Genomic DNA, 16,202 nt, shown 5'->3' with positions numbered 1-16,202 from the left:
CCACCCCACAGTCAGACGCCAACTACTACCATTGGCAAGACCAAAGAGATGTAAAAAAAAAAAAAAAAAAAGGGACACCAGAGACAAAATTGTGGACCTCCACAAGGCTGGAAAAGGCTACGGGGCAATTGCCAAGCAGCTTGGTGAAAGTAGATCAACTGTTGGAGCAATTGTTAGAAAATGGAAGAGGCTAAAAACGACTGTCAGTCTCCCTCGGACTGGGGCTCCATGCAAGATCTCACCTCGTGGGGCATCACTAATAAGAAAAGTGAGGAATCAGCCCAGAACTACAAGGGAGGATCTGGTCAATGACATAGAGAGCTGGGACCACAGTTTCAAAGGTCACTGTCGGTAGAACACTATGCCGTCATGGTTTCAAATCACTGCTCAAGTCATCAAACGTCCAGGTGATCCAGAGGAGGCAGGGGAGAAAGTCATGTGGTCAGATGAGACCAAAGTAGAACTTTTTGGTCTAAACTTCACTCGTCGGGTTTGGAGGTAAAAGAAGGATGAGTTGCATCCCAAGAACAGCATCCCTACTGTGAAGCATAGGGGTGGTAACATCATGCTTTAGGTTACCTTCACACTTGCGGCAGGACGGATCCGACAGGCTGTTTACCATGTTGGATCCGTCCTGCGGCTATTTCGCCGTGCCCGCAGACCGCCGCTCTGTTCCCGTAGACTATAATGGGGACGGGGGCGGAGGTCCGGCGCAGCACGGAGAAAGCCGCCGGACTAAAAAGCCTGACCTGCAGTAATTTTAGTCCGGCGGGCTTTCTCCGTGCTGCGCCGGAGCTCCGCCCCGTCCCCAATATAGTCAATGGGGACAGAGCGGCGGGCCGGCGGCACGGCCAAATAGCCGCAGGACGGATCCGACATGGTGAACAGCCTGTCGGATCCGTCCTGCCGCAAGTGTGAAAGTACCCTTAGTGGTGCTTTTCTGCGAAGGGGACAGGACGACTGCACTGTATTAGGCCTCTTTCACACTACAGTATGTCCATTTCAGTGTTTTGCTGTCCGTTTTTCACGGATCCGTTGTTCCGTTTTTTTGCTTCCGTTGTGGTTCTGTTTCCGTTCCGTTGTTCCGTATGGCATATACAGTATACAGTAATTACATTGAAAAAATTGGGCTGGGCATAACATTTTCAATAGATGGTTCCGCAAAAAACGGGACGGATACGGAAGACATACGGATGCGTTTTTTTTGCGGACCCATTGACTTGAATAGAGCCACGGACCGTGATTTGCGGGCAATAATAGGACATGTTCTATCTTTCAACAGAACGGAAAAACGGAAACAGAATGCATACGGAACACATTCCGTTTTTTTTTGCGGAACCATTGGAATGAATGGTTCCGTATACGGAACGCAAAAAACGGACTGCAAAAAGGAAAAAAAAAAAAAACGGTAGTGTGAAAGAGGCCTTAAGGAGAGGAGGAATGAGGCAATTTATTGTGAGATTTTGAGCAACAACCTCCTACCCTCAGTCAGAGCATTGAAGATGGGTCGTGGCTGGTTCTTCCAACATGGCAATGACCGGAAGCACACAGCCGGAATAACCAAGGAGTGACTCCGTAAGAAGCATATCAAGGTTCTGGAGTGGCCTAGCCAGTCTCCAGACCTAAATCCAATAGAACATCTTTGGAGGGAGCTGAAACTCTGTGTTGCTCCGCGACAGCCCCGAAACCTGACAGATCTAGAGGAGATGTGTGGAGGAATGGGCCAAAATCCCTGTTGCAGTGTGTTCAAACCTTGTCAAGAACTACAGGAAACGTTTGACCTCTAATTGCAAACAAAGGCTTCTGTACCAAATATTAACACTGATTTTCTCAGGTGTTCAAATACTTATGTTCAGCAGTGCAAGACAATTCAATTCTTAAAAAAAAAAAAAAAAAAAAAATCATACATATGCGATTTTCTGATTTTAGTATTTTTTTTTTATTCTGTCTCAGAGTGTGAATGCACCTACAATGTGAATTTAAAGGGAACCTGTCACTGAGATTTTGTGTATAGAGCTGAGGACATGGGTTGCTAGATGGCCGCTAGCACATCGGCAATACCCAGTCCCCATAGCTCTCTCTGCTTTTATTGTGTAAAAAAAACGATTTGATACATATGCAAATTAACCTGAGATGAGTCCTGTATGTGAGATGAGTCAGGGACAGGACTCATCTCAGGTTAATTTGCATATGTATCAAATCGGGGGTTTTACACAATAAAAGCACACAGAGCTATGGGGACTGGATATTGCGGATGTGCTAGCGGCCATCTAGCAACCCATGACCTCAGCTCTATACACAAAATCTCGGTGACAGGTTCCCTTTAAGACCCCTCCATGATTTCTAAGTGGGAGAACTTGCAAAATCGCAGGGTGTTCAAATACTTCTGTTCCTCACTGTATGCCCTGGGACACGTTTCTAATAAAGGCCATGTACCACGAGTTAAGATAAAAGCCTGTACAGCAAATTTTTTAGTCTTACAAAAATACAGACCTTGTGACAGTTTTTTAACTGGCTATAGAATTAACAAAAAAAAGCAAAAAATGCAGGCAGCACAGCAGTAAGAAAAGTAAAAACGGAGTGCCAGCGGCTGTAGAGGCGATCCATCAACCACAAATCTAAAAATTGATTGAACTCCGCGGCACTTCCAAAATTAAACGTGTGTTTATTCACCAAGTGACAGCGATGTTTCGGTCCACTCAATGGAACCTTTCTCAAGCAGTGATGACCGTGGCTATAGAATTAGAGATAGCTCCGATGAGTCTGGAGACATTTGAAAGAATATTGCAAACAATAGGGTAAAATTTACTAAGCTAGAATGCAGGAGAATTCTGGCTTAGGCCTCTTACACGACCGTATGTATTTTGCGATTCACAAAAAAAAACAAAAAACAATGACATCCGTGTGCATTTCGTAGTTTGCGTAACGGAACAGCTGGCCCTTCATAGAACAGTACTATCCTTGTCTATAATGCGGACAATAATAGGACATATCCAATTTAGTGTCGCTAAATGTCTAAATATTAGATATGATTAGTAAATCTGGGCCAAAGTCAGTATCAGCAAAAGTACAGAAAAACCTGCCCCACATTACAAGTTAAAAAAGAGGTCAACCAAGAGCTATGCATGTAGTAGTGTCATACGTGGAACATTTTATGACTAGTTAGAAGTTTGCAACAAATCCTGGCTGGATTGTAGTTTCCTGATGACAATTAAGGCTTGGTCATAGTATGTTCTATGTGAATTCCATTTACATGAATGAGATGCAAAGCCAAGACAACAATGTCGTGAATAACTTCAGAAGTATATATACAAGGACTGAAACTAGGAATCATCTGTCACCCATTGTTGGGAAACCAGACAGCTCAATTGATGTACAAGGAGAGAGCACCAAGCGCTCTAATGTCATTTTGATCACCGTCATATATAATTGTCAGGTGTGGCAATTTGTTGGCTTCTCATTTGGTTTCTTGAGCTACCTGAGGATCTTCAAAGGACTTCTGGGACACACCAAGCAATCAGTATGTGACACAGAGGTGAGATCTTAGAGGTCACTAATCTCAGCTTCCTTCATGTGGTTGGGTGGTGACTGCATCACCATGATGGGTGGGTACTTGCAAGCTTTTCATTATAGTCACTTGCTTTGAGTTTCTATTTTACCACAGCCACCTGACCTTGACCTTGTTTCCCATAAATCTCACCAGTCAAATACTGGGCTTTCTCACATCCTATTGTTAACAGGATCAGTTAACTAAATTGACTAAAAATGAAGCCAATGTCAAAAATTAAGGGACTCAATAAATCAATAAAACTCTGGAGTATAATAATGTAGTGCTGTATCTTGGGCCTTCTATATTCTAGGTTTACACAGAAATGGAGAATACCCCTCTCTATAGGCTACTGTAATTGAGGTACTTAAAGTCTAACATGTAGAGATTCTGTATATTTTTCATGGATATTATGTTAGCTTCCTGGGGTTTTTACAATCCTATTCAATTTTGACCCAAGCCATAGAAAACCAGTGCACCAAAAGTAATACTTACATCTCTATAGCCTTCTTGCACATCCCCCGATATATCCCCTTCAACATCTCTACAGCCAGCTGGACAGAACCTGCTGCAAAAATAAGAAAGCAAAATTCAGCCAAAACGGATGGCATTTTACATATTAAACAGCGAACCATACATGGAAGTATGACCCACGTTCACCACGCTTATAATCTCTATTCGTTTTATATAATAGGCTCATTTTATAAAGTTCAAGGTAAAAGGTCAAACCAAGCTAAAATGTTTGAGAGACGTTCAGGGTATGTTCAGATGCAGCCTAAATTGACTTACAGTGTGGACTTTAAATCTGTAGCACGTCAAGTTATTCTGTAGATTTTACTGCAATGCACAGGGTGCAATCTGTGGCAAAGTGGCTGCAGAAAATCCACCCCAGGTGGCGGTACCCTCATAGGCATCTAAAACTAACTGAGGAACTTAGATGTTAAAATGTTACCTGTATTCAGTATCTCTATAGTGGTTGGAACGGGCCAGGCAAGTGATCAAATCTGTTTTCAAAAGGAAAAAAACAAATCATAAATCATAGCCATAAATAAACAATACCAGTTCATTTCCATATCCCCCACCTGTCTGCCAGTTATAATGAGCAAGACCGTGTCATTTACGCAACACACTTTGGGGGAGATTTAAGAAGACTGGAGTTTCACGTGCCAAGCTAAAACCGATTTGTGTCAAAGTGAAATGCGCCAAATTTGTTAAAGGAGTTGACCACTTTCTGATATCCTGTACAGGTCACCATGCTCCCTTGTTAGGCAAATTTTCTGAGCTGTCCGAACTGAGGTCCTGTCCATAAGTTGGCCGCTGATGGAGGCAAATTACCTCCATGTGAGGTCTCCTTTATTCAAACACCCTGCACTAAACTCCCAACAGTACAAATGCAGATGCAGAGCATTTGAATGGAGACCATTTGACTGGTCACATGATCCTCCATCAGCAGCCATTTTATGGAAAGGACCTCCATGTGGACAACACAAAAGACTTGGCAAACAAGGGGGCATACCTTATGAAATATAGAAAATGGTGCAGAATTTTAACAAATACTATATTAGTAAGTGTCATATAATTATCTTAGTCAACAGTAACAAGAATGTGGCCAACCCCTTCAAGGGTTGCACTTCTCTTAATAGGTTTGACGCATCTTGGACTGTACTAAAGACAGAAAATGAAATCTGCAGCTGCTATGTGTAGGCATAGATTTGTGTGGTTCAGAAAGTGTGCCATTTTCAATCATTCGATAAATGTGTAAGAAACCTGCTGCATATTGGGGGAGTGTCTATTCGGACGCCCAGAAAGGGCCAAGTGGAGATGAAGTGGTGTAGTGCTATCCTAGTGCCACTCCTTCAATCTAGCCATCAGTGACTTTACAGTGGTTGGATCCAAGCCGCTAAAGTTCGGCAGCATATCCTCGTGACATACTGCCAATGTCTGATGAGTCAACTCTTAATATTCAGGAAACAACAAGAAAACGACCTTCCCGTACATGCTGTTAACCCCATCAATGACCCCACTGTAAATTTATACATAAGCTACAATAGCATATATAGATGAACGGTTATAGAGGCTCACCCACATGCAGGTAAGGATAGGTGCTCTTGTTGGATTTGACACACCCAGTCAAAAAGAACAAATGTGCAGAACAATAAATTAAGAGCAACAGCCACTCGACTTCTGAAACCACAATAAGAGATTTGAGTAAAAATAGATATATATTTATTAAGTGGTATCGCCTATAAATCTCCTAGGACTAAGTATAATAATGTATCAGAATCTGAGGAAGGAGCAAGTTGACACTCCGAAACGCGTATGGTTAAAGAAGCCTTATAGCTATGCACCCCAAAACCCACGACTTGATATCCATGGATATGAACTAGAGGAGCACCCTACGAAAAGTAGAACATTCGCTCTGAGGGACAAGCAATATACGACCTCCCTTTCTCACTGAGGATAAGACTGTACTGGAGACCAGCCCTGCAAACAGGGGACGCCAACCCTGACCACGTGGGACACCAGTCACTGCTCTCAGACCAGTGTATTCAGCGCAGCCCGGAGGTGAACCACTTCGCTCGGAGTGGTCTTCAGGAAGGAGGTAATAGACAACAGGTACTGGCTGCTGCGTGGGACGCCACACAGCTGTGGTACCGCATGACATTTTCAACTAAGGCATAAAAGGGATAAAATGTTTTATTCACACAAGGCAATTTACTGAAGGGGACTGTGCCGCAACTGAACAGGCACTTTAAACCATCTGACCTGCAACCAGTCAAGGCATACTCTCTATATAGATTTATATGTTCTAAGGAGTATTGGCACATGGTTGACTGCACTACTCCGAATGATATCATACCTTTCAGAAGATAGGTTAATATAAAACAACCTTTGCAAAAGGGGAATCAACTGAGTGAGTCTTTACATACAGAAATACTCATGTGGACTGCATTGTTGTTGGTTTGAACAATAAAAACCACATTTACGATTCCACCCTAAGTTGCAAGAGTACCTTTACGGTTTTACACTGCAGGAACAGTATAGATGTACTGAATTTAGCCCACCTACCATTTGTTTTACTCCATTGTTTTTAACTGATTGTTTTTATGTGCTTTTTGATATACTGTTTTGACTCCAAGATTCTGATACATTATTATACTTAGTCCTAGGAGATTTTTAGGCGATACCACTTGATATATATCCATTTATACTCAAATCTCTTAATGTGGTTTCAGAAGTCGAGTGCCTGTTGCTCTTCATAAGCTACAATGGAGTGGCTTCCATTACCTGGATGATCACTGCTGGCAAAGTTGATTAAAAATCCACGTCCAGACACATGGAGCCTGCTCTCGAAACGGATCCTGACCTCATTGGTGTCCAGATAAAGCTCTTTAGATGCTGTGTTCTGGTTTCCACAATAGCTAGCTAAAAGAAGAACAAAGTTTTTTTAAGACAGGATAAATTCACCCAGCTATGATACTCAAAGGGCCATATCTTGTGCCCCAGATGCAATGTCCCAAATAAAAGACATCAAATGTGTTGTACAAGACATGTAGGGGGGGGGCTTCTCCCTAGTGCAGTCCAATGGTAACCCCCTCAGTAAAGTTACATGTGCCCAGTGGGTCAGCAAATATAAACTGGGAGTGAAAAATCACAAACCCCTTTTTCTGGAGTGAGGTAGCAAAGAGAAAATATGAGCCCATGCATGTTCCTTGTGGATTTTATCAGTCATTACTGCAGGCAGGAGGCCAGGCGCTTTACAAGTCTGCAGAAAAATGTTAGCGAAATGATGAAAAAGTATATAGAAACCATACAGCCCCCCCCCTGGAAGAGATACACAATCAGACAGGAAAGGCCACAGACCTGTACAGTGAATTAGGGCACAGAGACAGATAAGAGGCACACAGGCACTGATGGGAGATAGCGCTGACTTTATCTTCCTCCGCTCAGCAGACAGATCTTTATAATCGCTTCTGCCGCTCATTGCTAGATGGACCTTTTATTTCAGTAAATCACAGTTTGTATCGCTCATCAGAGCGCTGGAAAAGAAGTCTATGATGGAGCCAGGAAGTGACTTTATTCCTTAGGTTCCCTGCACTAGCAGAATGCCCGCAAAGGCCTCTTTCATACCACCGCTAATGGTTTCCATTGTTCTGCTCCAATATAGGAGCAGAACGAATATAACCAAAGTGCTAAATCCTGTTGACTATAATGGGGTCCGTTCAGGATGCCGTTTTTTTTTTTTTTTTTTTAAGCGGAGTAAAAAAGTCCTGCACACGAGACTTGTAGCTCTGCTGTTTTTCATGGAATCTGTGGAGGAAGCACTGATCGGAGCCTCCAACATCTGATTAGCAACTAATATAAACCTACTGACTGAACGTTTCATAAATGTGCAAGGAATAAACAAACATACTACTAAATGCCGTAAGAAAGAACCATTGAATTACACAGAATGAAATTCAATTAAAATTCCACGACTAGTGACCATATGCAGTCGTCATTAATGCTATAGATTATATGGATTCTGCCGAAACAGAGAATAGGAACAGAATAGGAATAGGGCATTTTTTGGCTCCCTTCGCTTACTGGAGCAGATCACTGACAGTTATACCACATGTCTACAACTAGTCCAGCTTCCTTTTCTGATGGAATACAACAGACTCACATCCGTTCTGACAGATCTTCCCTGTGTACACACAATACAATACACATAATCTAATTCCTGACGTCATGCATAGGCTAAATAACAGGAAACCATCATTTGTCCAGGAATGACTTGAACCCAAACATGACCATCCCAGAAGAATAGGAGAGAAAAAAAAACGACACAAAGACAGTGTCCTGTAATATGATTAAAAAAAAAAAAAGCAGACAGGAGTCCTTGTCACCTTGCTAAATAAACATGTACAGGAAACCAGGTACAGAGGTGTAAAGCCCAATTTACAGCCACCTCCTATCTGATGAAAGAAGAGGCACACCATCATTTACATCACTGTTTTCTGGATAAAAAACAAACAGTGTCTAATGGAAGAGTAGACCACATTCCTAAAGGTGGATTTACATGGCCTTATATTCAGGCAAATTATCGGGAACGCTCATTCCCAACAATCTGCCCATCTAAATGTGCCACCGAAACGCTCTTCATCAGGTGATCCTGCGATTTGTGCAGGCACCTAAATTATAATTTCTGGACAGCAAAAAAATAAATAATAATGCACAAGTTGTGAACAGGCCTTAAAGTGGTTGCTTCATCACAGACAACCCTTTTCAGAAAAGAGCTGCAGCGGCAATCGTGTGATCGCGAGGGTCCCGCTCCCAGAAAAGAAGCTGCAGCAAGCCGGATGATATTTTCTCTAAAAAATACAGTACAAAGTAACATCCATTTAGATTTAATATAAACGCGGTTCGAGTGCACTAGAATGGAAGCGGTTCGAGCTATGGCATGTTTTCAAGCATATGGAAAAACAGGTTAAAAATTGAATTAGAAAAAGCAACAAAAAAAAAAACTAAAAAAAGTTAACGTTATAACACCTCATAAAACGCGCATATGGTGGCGTTTTTTCCCCCGTAGCCTATTAGCAATCCACTTCAGAAGTGGCATGTTTCTTCTTCGAATGGGGAAGGGCTAAAGTAGCTGGTGTTTTTGTGCACACTTCTGGCAGCATTTCTGCCTTTAAAAATTGCGCTGCTCACAGGGGCAGGTCAGCCTACTGATCTGCTACATTTTTTTTACATAGCGGATTCTTGTCATGTTAAGCTAGCCTAAAGGCCCCTTTACACTGCACAATTGAGCTGACGAATCGGCTGCTCCTCAGTGGAGGAGACATTTACACACCATTATCTCCTCCACAGCATGAGGAGCAGAAATCACTCATCCCCATACAGAATCATTGTTTGCTGGAAACAGAGTTTTTAGTCGGCATGATCTACTGCTGGCAACCGATGACTCAAGTTACCGCTCAAACAATATTATTGCCCGATGAACAAGGTTACTCTGGATTTCAATTTCACTGACATTCATCTAAAGTGTATCTCCAGCTTAAACCTTGTCATACACAGTCAGGCAGTGTTCTATTGGTTGTTGGAAATATTGCGTATGTGCTTATTTTCACACCTTACAGAACAAATCTGAGACGGATTGTATTATTTCCAGAAATATGATTTAGGTTAATGATCATGGACCAAGTGCCCCAAACCATAAACCTCTTTATTGTGCCTATAAAACCTCTAGGAACCGCACAAGGACTGTGTCATGGTCAAGTGCTAAACATGACAGGAATTTGAGAAATGCACATACACTGCACAGTCCATTCTGAGATCTGTAACTGAAGAGAACGGCCTGGGATAACAAAATAAGGTGAGAACACGGTCCCTATGCTAATATCTGGTGACATGAACAGCTGCCTGAAGAAGCTCAGGCTGAAGAAAGCATGAGGCCAGCACCAGAGAGGTCATCTGAGGGTAAGAGGACATATGCCCAGACTGCTAAGCTCCAGAACACAACCTGTTAACCGGCTAATTAATTGTAAGAGAGCTAACACTTCATTAATCTCTAATCCCCTCAGAGTTTACTGTACTGAGACGGCTAAGTAGACATGGTGGACCGACACGAGCTGCAGAACTTCTCAACATGGCCGCTCCTACAGAGAGAAGTAGGTGATGGCTAAACAACTGCCGAGGGAATGGCCGTACACTTTTCAGTCCATGTTGGACATTACAGTTGTTCAGACTGGCCACACATGATCAGAGACCCCGAGCAATGGCTGAAACGATCATCTGAGATATGGTTGACTGCATTACCAGCCATCGGAAAAAACACAGCCAACATCTCTCCAGACAATGACTCTCATGGGTTGAACTCGTCAGTCTTGATTAACTTTAGACTAAACAGCATGGGCACCTAAACAGTGTCAGCATAACAACAATGTTATAATAATTGGTGTTTACATAGCATTAACACGTCATCTTACAACCAGAACAAAAATAAAAAATACATCAAAAACATTCTAACATTCTCAAAGAGCACCAGGTCAGCAGGGTCAACTGTATTAAGGCTACTTTCACACTAGCGTTTTTACTGGATCCGGCAGGGTTCAGCAAAAACGCTTCCGTTACTGATAATACAACCATCTGCGTCCGTTATGAACGGTTTTATTATCTTTAACATAGCCAAGACGGATCAGTCATGAACTCCATTGAAAGTCAATAGGGGACTGATCCGTTTTCTATTGTGGCACATTGGGTCAGAGCATCCTAGAGCATTCTGTGGTTTGCACTCCAGTATGAGACCAGAATGCATTTTAGAGCATTCTGTTCAGTTACGTTTTGTCCCCATTGACAATGAATAGGGACAAAACTAAAGCGTTTTTTTCCCGGTATTGAGACCCTATGACGGATCTCAATACTGGAAAATATTAACATTAGTGTGAAAGTAGCCTTAACCAGGTTAGTTAAGTTGATTCTCCTGATTACAAGGATACCTGTCTTGTGAAAATGGATTGCTGTTATTCCTTATGCAAATGAGTGCTTTGATGCACTGAGGGGCGTGGCCAGCACTGGAAAGCTGAGGAGCACTAAGGGGCTAGGCCCCTCCCCTCTCTGTATGAAGCCCCTATTTACATAAAGAACAAAACCTTTTTTCTTAGGAAAACCACAACTGATTTTCACAATGCAGGTATCATTTTAATCAGCAGGATTCACCCTACCAGAGTATGATTGTTTAAAAGGTCGATCCATTTCATAAAAAAAAAAAATTGCAATACCCTTAAAAAAGGATCTGTCCTCACTCTTGAAATAACTGTTTTAGTGAATACTTCTGAAACACGCTCTCTCATAACTTTGCATTATGTCTCTACTCTGTTACGCCTTATGAATAAATTGACAACCAGACTACCATTTTTTTGTGAAATGGTGCATGTACCTATACAGTTTGGCAGTTGTCAATTATCGATACATTACTAAGAGGAATAACAGAGGGCCAGTGAACAGTTATGCGAAAAGATGCCCCTGAATTATTGTTATATATAAAAAAAAAAAATAATAATAATACACATTTATACTAAAACAGACAGGTCAGGAGAACTGACAGTTCCTCTGCTCCACATTTATGGTACTTAGCATTAGTGGTTGTATTTAAAAGTACGCATTCCACCCCACCCAGGTCATCTTCATCAGAATGGACAGGCAAGCTGTATTCTACTGTCAGGAAGGGAGGAACTGCTTAATTGTGATTTGTGGTAATTTACACCTTTTGATCCCTTCCAGGGAAACAATATAGTGGCTTGTATATTACAGGAGGTAGCCAGGCAGAAGATCCCTATCTAGTGGTATGGCCCATGGTATTCTGACAACTCACCAACTTCCTCATCATTTGATCCCTTGTAGATTTTAAGATAAGCAGAGTCACAGTCTCGGGCTTCTATATCCAGGTCTGCCAGCTTCACGTACAGACTTTTCCCCACAGGTACTCGGATTGTGACTGAGCACTGGGTGTAGTTGGGATAGGTGCCAGGATAGTTCTTCGAAGTTATCGTTCCACTTTCTTCATTACAGACAATGTGTCCACATCCATCCACTGTAAGAGAGAAGCAATAGAATTCATTTACTGCGTCCTCCTCATTCTGTAGTACATAGTGGAGCAGATTTATTTCACCACATGGAACATGCTATCCCATGGTACAGTCAGTGGCAGGAATTCAACATGTCCTACATGCCAGAATTCTGGGTTAAAAAAAAAGTCACAAAATAGATCTTTGCGACTTTTTGAGCTTAGTTGCACAAATTTGTGACTTTCTATTTTTACACCACTCAGTCCATTCTGAAAAGTGGATGTACCTAGGCATGCTAAAAGGGTTTTCTGAGATTTTTCTTTTTCACCGATTACCTATCTGATCCCGGGTGTCAGACCCCCCCTGATCAGCTGTATGAGAAGGCACCGACTGTCCTGGGAGCACTGCAGCCTTCTCGCAGCTTACTAAGCACAGCGCAGTACATTGCATAACGGCTGTGCTTGGCATCATGCTCGGCCCCATCCACTTCAATGGGACTGAGCTGCGCCCAGGTCATTTGACCGTTGAACGTGACGTCACTGGCCTAGGGAAAGCTGAGAGAGGGCTGCGCCACTCTTGCAAGCACTGGTGCCTTTTAAAACTGCTGATTGGCGTCCCACCAGTCAGTTAATAGGATAACCAGAGGATAGGTAATCAGTATTAAAAAAAAAAAAAAAAAAAAAAAAGAAGATCTGCTTAAAAACATTACAAAAAAGGCACACACCCACTCGATTGGGGGAGCATCATAGAAAGCGGAGCAACATATCTGGACAAAAGTTGGTGCTCATTTTTTTTAATCGCATGTGACATTTCATAAATCTGTCGCAAATTTTTACAAAACTGACTTCAAATATTAAATTGCCCCCATCGCAAGCAGATCCCACTGCAGGTATAGATTAAAGAGGACCTTTCATGGGTCCAAACATTATAAACTAAGTATCAGGATACGTAGGGCATAGTGCTGCACTTACTATTTTGTTTGCCCACTGTGGCCCCCATTGTATTCTCCCGCCTGGTATGCCAATTTTAGCATCGGTACAGGGAGGAGGAGACTGCCCTGTTTGTCAATGGGATTCTCCTTCTCCCTGGCTGTAGCACCGTCCAATCACAGCCAAGGAGAAGGTGAGTTTTTTTTTTTTCTTTCTTCTCCCTGGATGAGACGCTCTCCTCTGCGACTGGATCGTGCTACAGCCAGGGAGAAGGAGACGCCCACGGAGAAAGACTCAGTCTCCTCCTCATTGCTCCGATGCTATTAATTAACATACCAGACGGGAGAATACAACGGGGGCCCGCGGGCGAACGGATCGGCACCCCCAGAAAGAAAAAAAAAAGTAAGCGCAGTTAGATCCCTGCACTATGCCCTACGTATCCTGATACTTAGTTTATAATGCCTGGACCCATAAAAGGTCCTCTTTAAATAGTGTAGACTGTAAATGCAATTAGCCACTTTTTTATACCATTAAACATTTGTAAAAACACTGCCGAATCTGTCCCTATGTGCCTCCATACTGCACCGTCCTCTCCCCTAGAAGCACAAAGCTAATGGATGACAGTTTTCTTCCTGTCAGATTCTGTAGGAATGGGAAAAAAAAAAAAAAAAAAAAAAAAAAAAAAAAAAGTGGCCTTTTACATGGGCCTGCTGGAACAACTGCTGATCGACCATATAAGAAGTTGATTGGCACTTTCAAAATGCTGATGCGAACGGCAGGGGAGAAGCAACAATCAGTACGACCAATCCACTCCATACAGTTTGTATGTTCTTTGCGGCACATCCCCTGCTTATTCAGCAGTTTCATGCCAGCAATAAGGCTGCCTTCACACGCTGCCGATTTTGTTGCAGAATTTTCCGCGACTGAAAATCTGTTCTATTCACCTGAAAAGGGGCTTACAGATATCCAAGTGCTTGCTCCCATTCTGCAACACGATCTGCGGCGTGTAAAGGTGCTATAAGGCTACCTGTACATGGGTGTAGGTTTTAAAGCAGAAAATCTGTGCTGTTTCCGCACCAAAAGCTGCATGTATTACTTGCAGTTTTAGGTGCAGATTTTCTGCAGATCTCACCCTTGCATGAAAAGGCTGCACACGGGGGAAAAAAAAATAAAAATAATAATTTAAATTTAAGAATTGGTATTCTGTGGATTTGAAAATCCACACAGGTCAATTTTTAGCATAGATACAAAAATAAAAAATTGGACACAAGATTTGTCTATTGGTACTGTATTAGACTGCTGTTTTGCCTCATGAGAATCTACATAAAAACACAGGCAATTCGCAATGTGTGCAGGTAGCCTAAGAGATCCAATCAGCTATTTACTCATTAGTCAGCTGCCATATTCTCACTGGGCAACGATGGGGAATGAGCATTTTTATGATCGCATGCTTGGTCATGTTAATGATCCATAGCGGTTTAAATTACAATAAATAGTCAATCATCAATAACTTATAGTTTTGAACTGGTGAAAATGCACTCTCGTCATTGTAACACTTGATCACTATCCACAGGGTAGGGGACAAGTGGTTGATTGCTGGGGGTCAGACCTACGGGACCCTCAACAATCACAAAAATGATGAATGAATGGATCAGTGTTAACACATGCCGTTCAATTCTCATAAGGCAGTACGGCAGCACTTGTGGACCTCCATTCCCGTGATCCCAGTGGTCAGACCCTCAGCGACCAAACACTTATTCCCTATCCTGAGTATATAATGGAAATTAAAGCCAAGCTTTAATTGTTAATCTGGCTATTCACATCATTCATTTGACGGATGAACCTACCAAGAATAGCAGGCTCGGCCAACGCTGTAATGTGTATGGGGAGCTCCCGACTCACCTGATCCTTTTGATCTCCCTACAGAAAAGTGTCTGGCAGCAGCTTTCTCCCCACACAATACACACACACTTGTTCGGCTTAGTCTTTGCATGGGGAAGCCGGGGGGGGGGGGGGGGGGCTGCAATATCAGCCGACAGCTATTGAATGTGTATGGTCATCTTTAGAGATAGACTTCAAAAATGTTCAAACGGCCATGTCCTGTTGCGGTCACCGAAGGGCTGGAGGACAAAGGCAGTGTAGGCTCCTGGCAATTTTTCCCTTTGCACTTCCTCAAACCTAGCACTAACTCTGGCTGTCTATTCTGAAAATGTATTTAGTTTTCTTTCCTAATCTGATAATCCAGCATCTGTTTATTACTTTTACACATGATTATTAGATACCTACCAACTTTACCATTAGTAAGTCATTACCATAGTTCATATACATGGATTTGACCTTTTAAAAGGTTTCAATGAGCCATTATGAAGCAATGACATTCAGAAGTCAGCCGCTAATATACTGGACGCCTCCATCCAGTAGAGGTGGAAATATCTGTGGTTTATACAGCACTCTCACTGCATACAAGTAGTCTCACCATGTTATCTGTATGAGAAAGGTGTGGAAAGAGTCCCTGGGAAGCTATTTTACGAATGTGACACCTCCTTTCTTCATTCATGCTTTCGCCCCTCCCGACCCAACCTTACATTTCGTCTTTCTGTTGTTCTACATCTATAACATATCTGTTGGCGCCTCATGCTCTGTGTACATAGACAGAAACAATCATGTAGGATCCTTCAAGAACAGTGACAATCAAATAGGCACAACCAGCACAATGTCTCTTCAGTCCCACCTAGATGGTGACAGGAGTTTTTTTAGGTTTCGCTATTTAGGTTTTGTAGCATTTCAGTCACACCCCACCAGAAGTCAGTGTATTCTACTGCCCTGCCATGTTAACTTATAATGCATCTGCATTGGTGGCCCAACTGGTAAACATACGTCCAGATAGCCAATGTCAGTGTGTAGGGAGCGACATCGGCTACCATGTCCCATTCGACATCCTCCATTAGGACGAAATGACTCAGCCTCTATGCCTCCCAAGCCTCCTGCCTTCTTTTGGCAGATATGTTAGAACTTGTGTTCTCATTCAGCTTCCCAGTCCAAACCCAGCAAACCCAAGTAACTCCAGGGATATATCTCAGTCCTAGAGCCCCACAGCTACGTTACAAGATATAATAGTATTCACATTACAGAGTTTATGGCTCCTAATACAACTGTTTGGGTGTAAAGTATTTCTGG

General features: G+C 42.5%; 1 protein-coding gene across 1 annotated transcript in view; it reads right to left on the bottom strand.

Moving 5' to 3' along the window:
* The window catches only part of DCBLD1 (discoidin, CUB and LCCL domain containing 1), a 62,430-nt gene that overhangs the window by 31,507 nt on the left and 14,721 nt on the right, over positions 1–16,202 (bottom strand). The window contains exons 2-5 of the mRNA XM_044290151.1: positions 11,904–12,122; positions 6,836–6,973; positions 4,500–4,551; positions 4,043–4,115 (exon numbers count right to left, since the gene is read on the bottom strand). Of these exons, the coding sequence (XP_044146086.1) occupies positions 4,043–4,115; positions 4,500–4,551; positions 6,836–6,973; positions 11,904–12,122 (482 nt within the window). The remainder of the gene's footprint in view (positions 1–4,042; positions 4,116–4,499; positions 4,552–6,835; positions 6,974–11,903; positions 12,123–16,202) is intronic.

This window comes from Bufo gargarizans, chromosome 4, assembly GCF_014858855.1.
Source record: "Bufo gargarizans isolate SCDJY-AF-19 chromosome 4, ASM1485885v1, whole genome shotgun sequence".
Classification (NCBI taxonomy): Eukaryota; Metazoa; Chordata; class Amphibia; order Anura; family Bufonidae; genus Bufo; species Bufo gargarizans.
The sequence above is the reverse complement of the archived record's forward strand: the minus strand, read 5'-3'. Positions and strand labels throughout refer to the sequence as shown.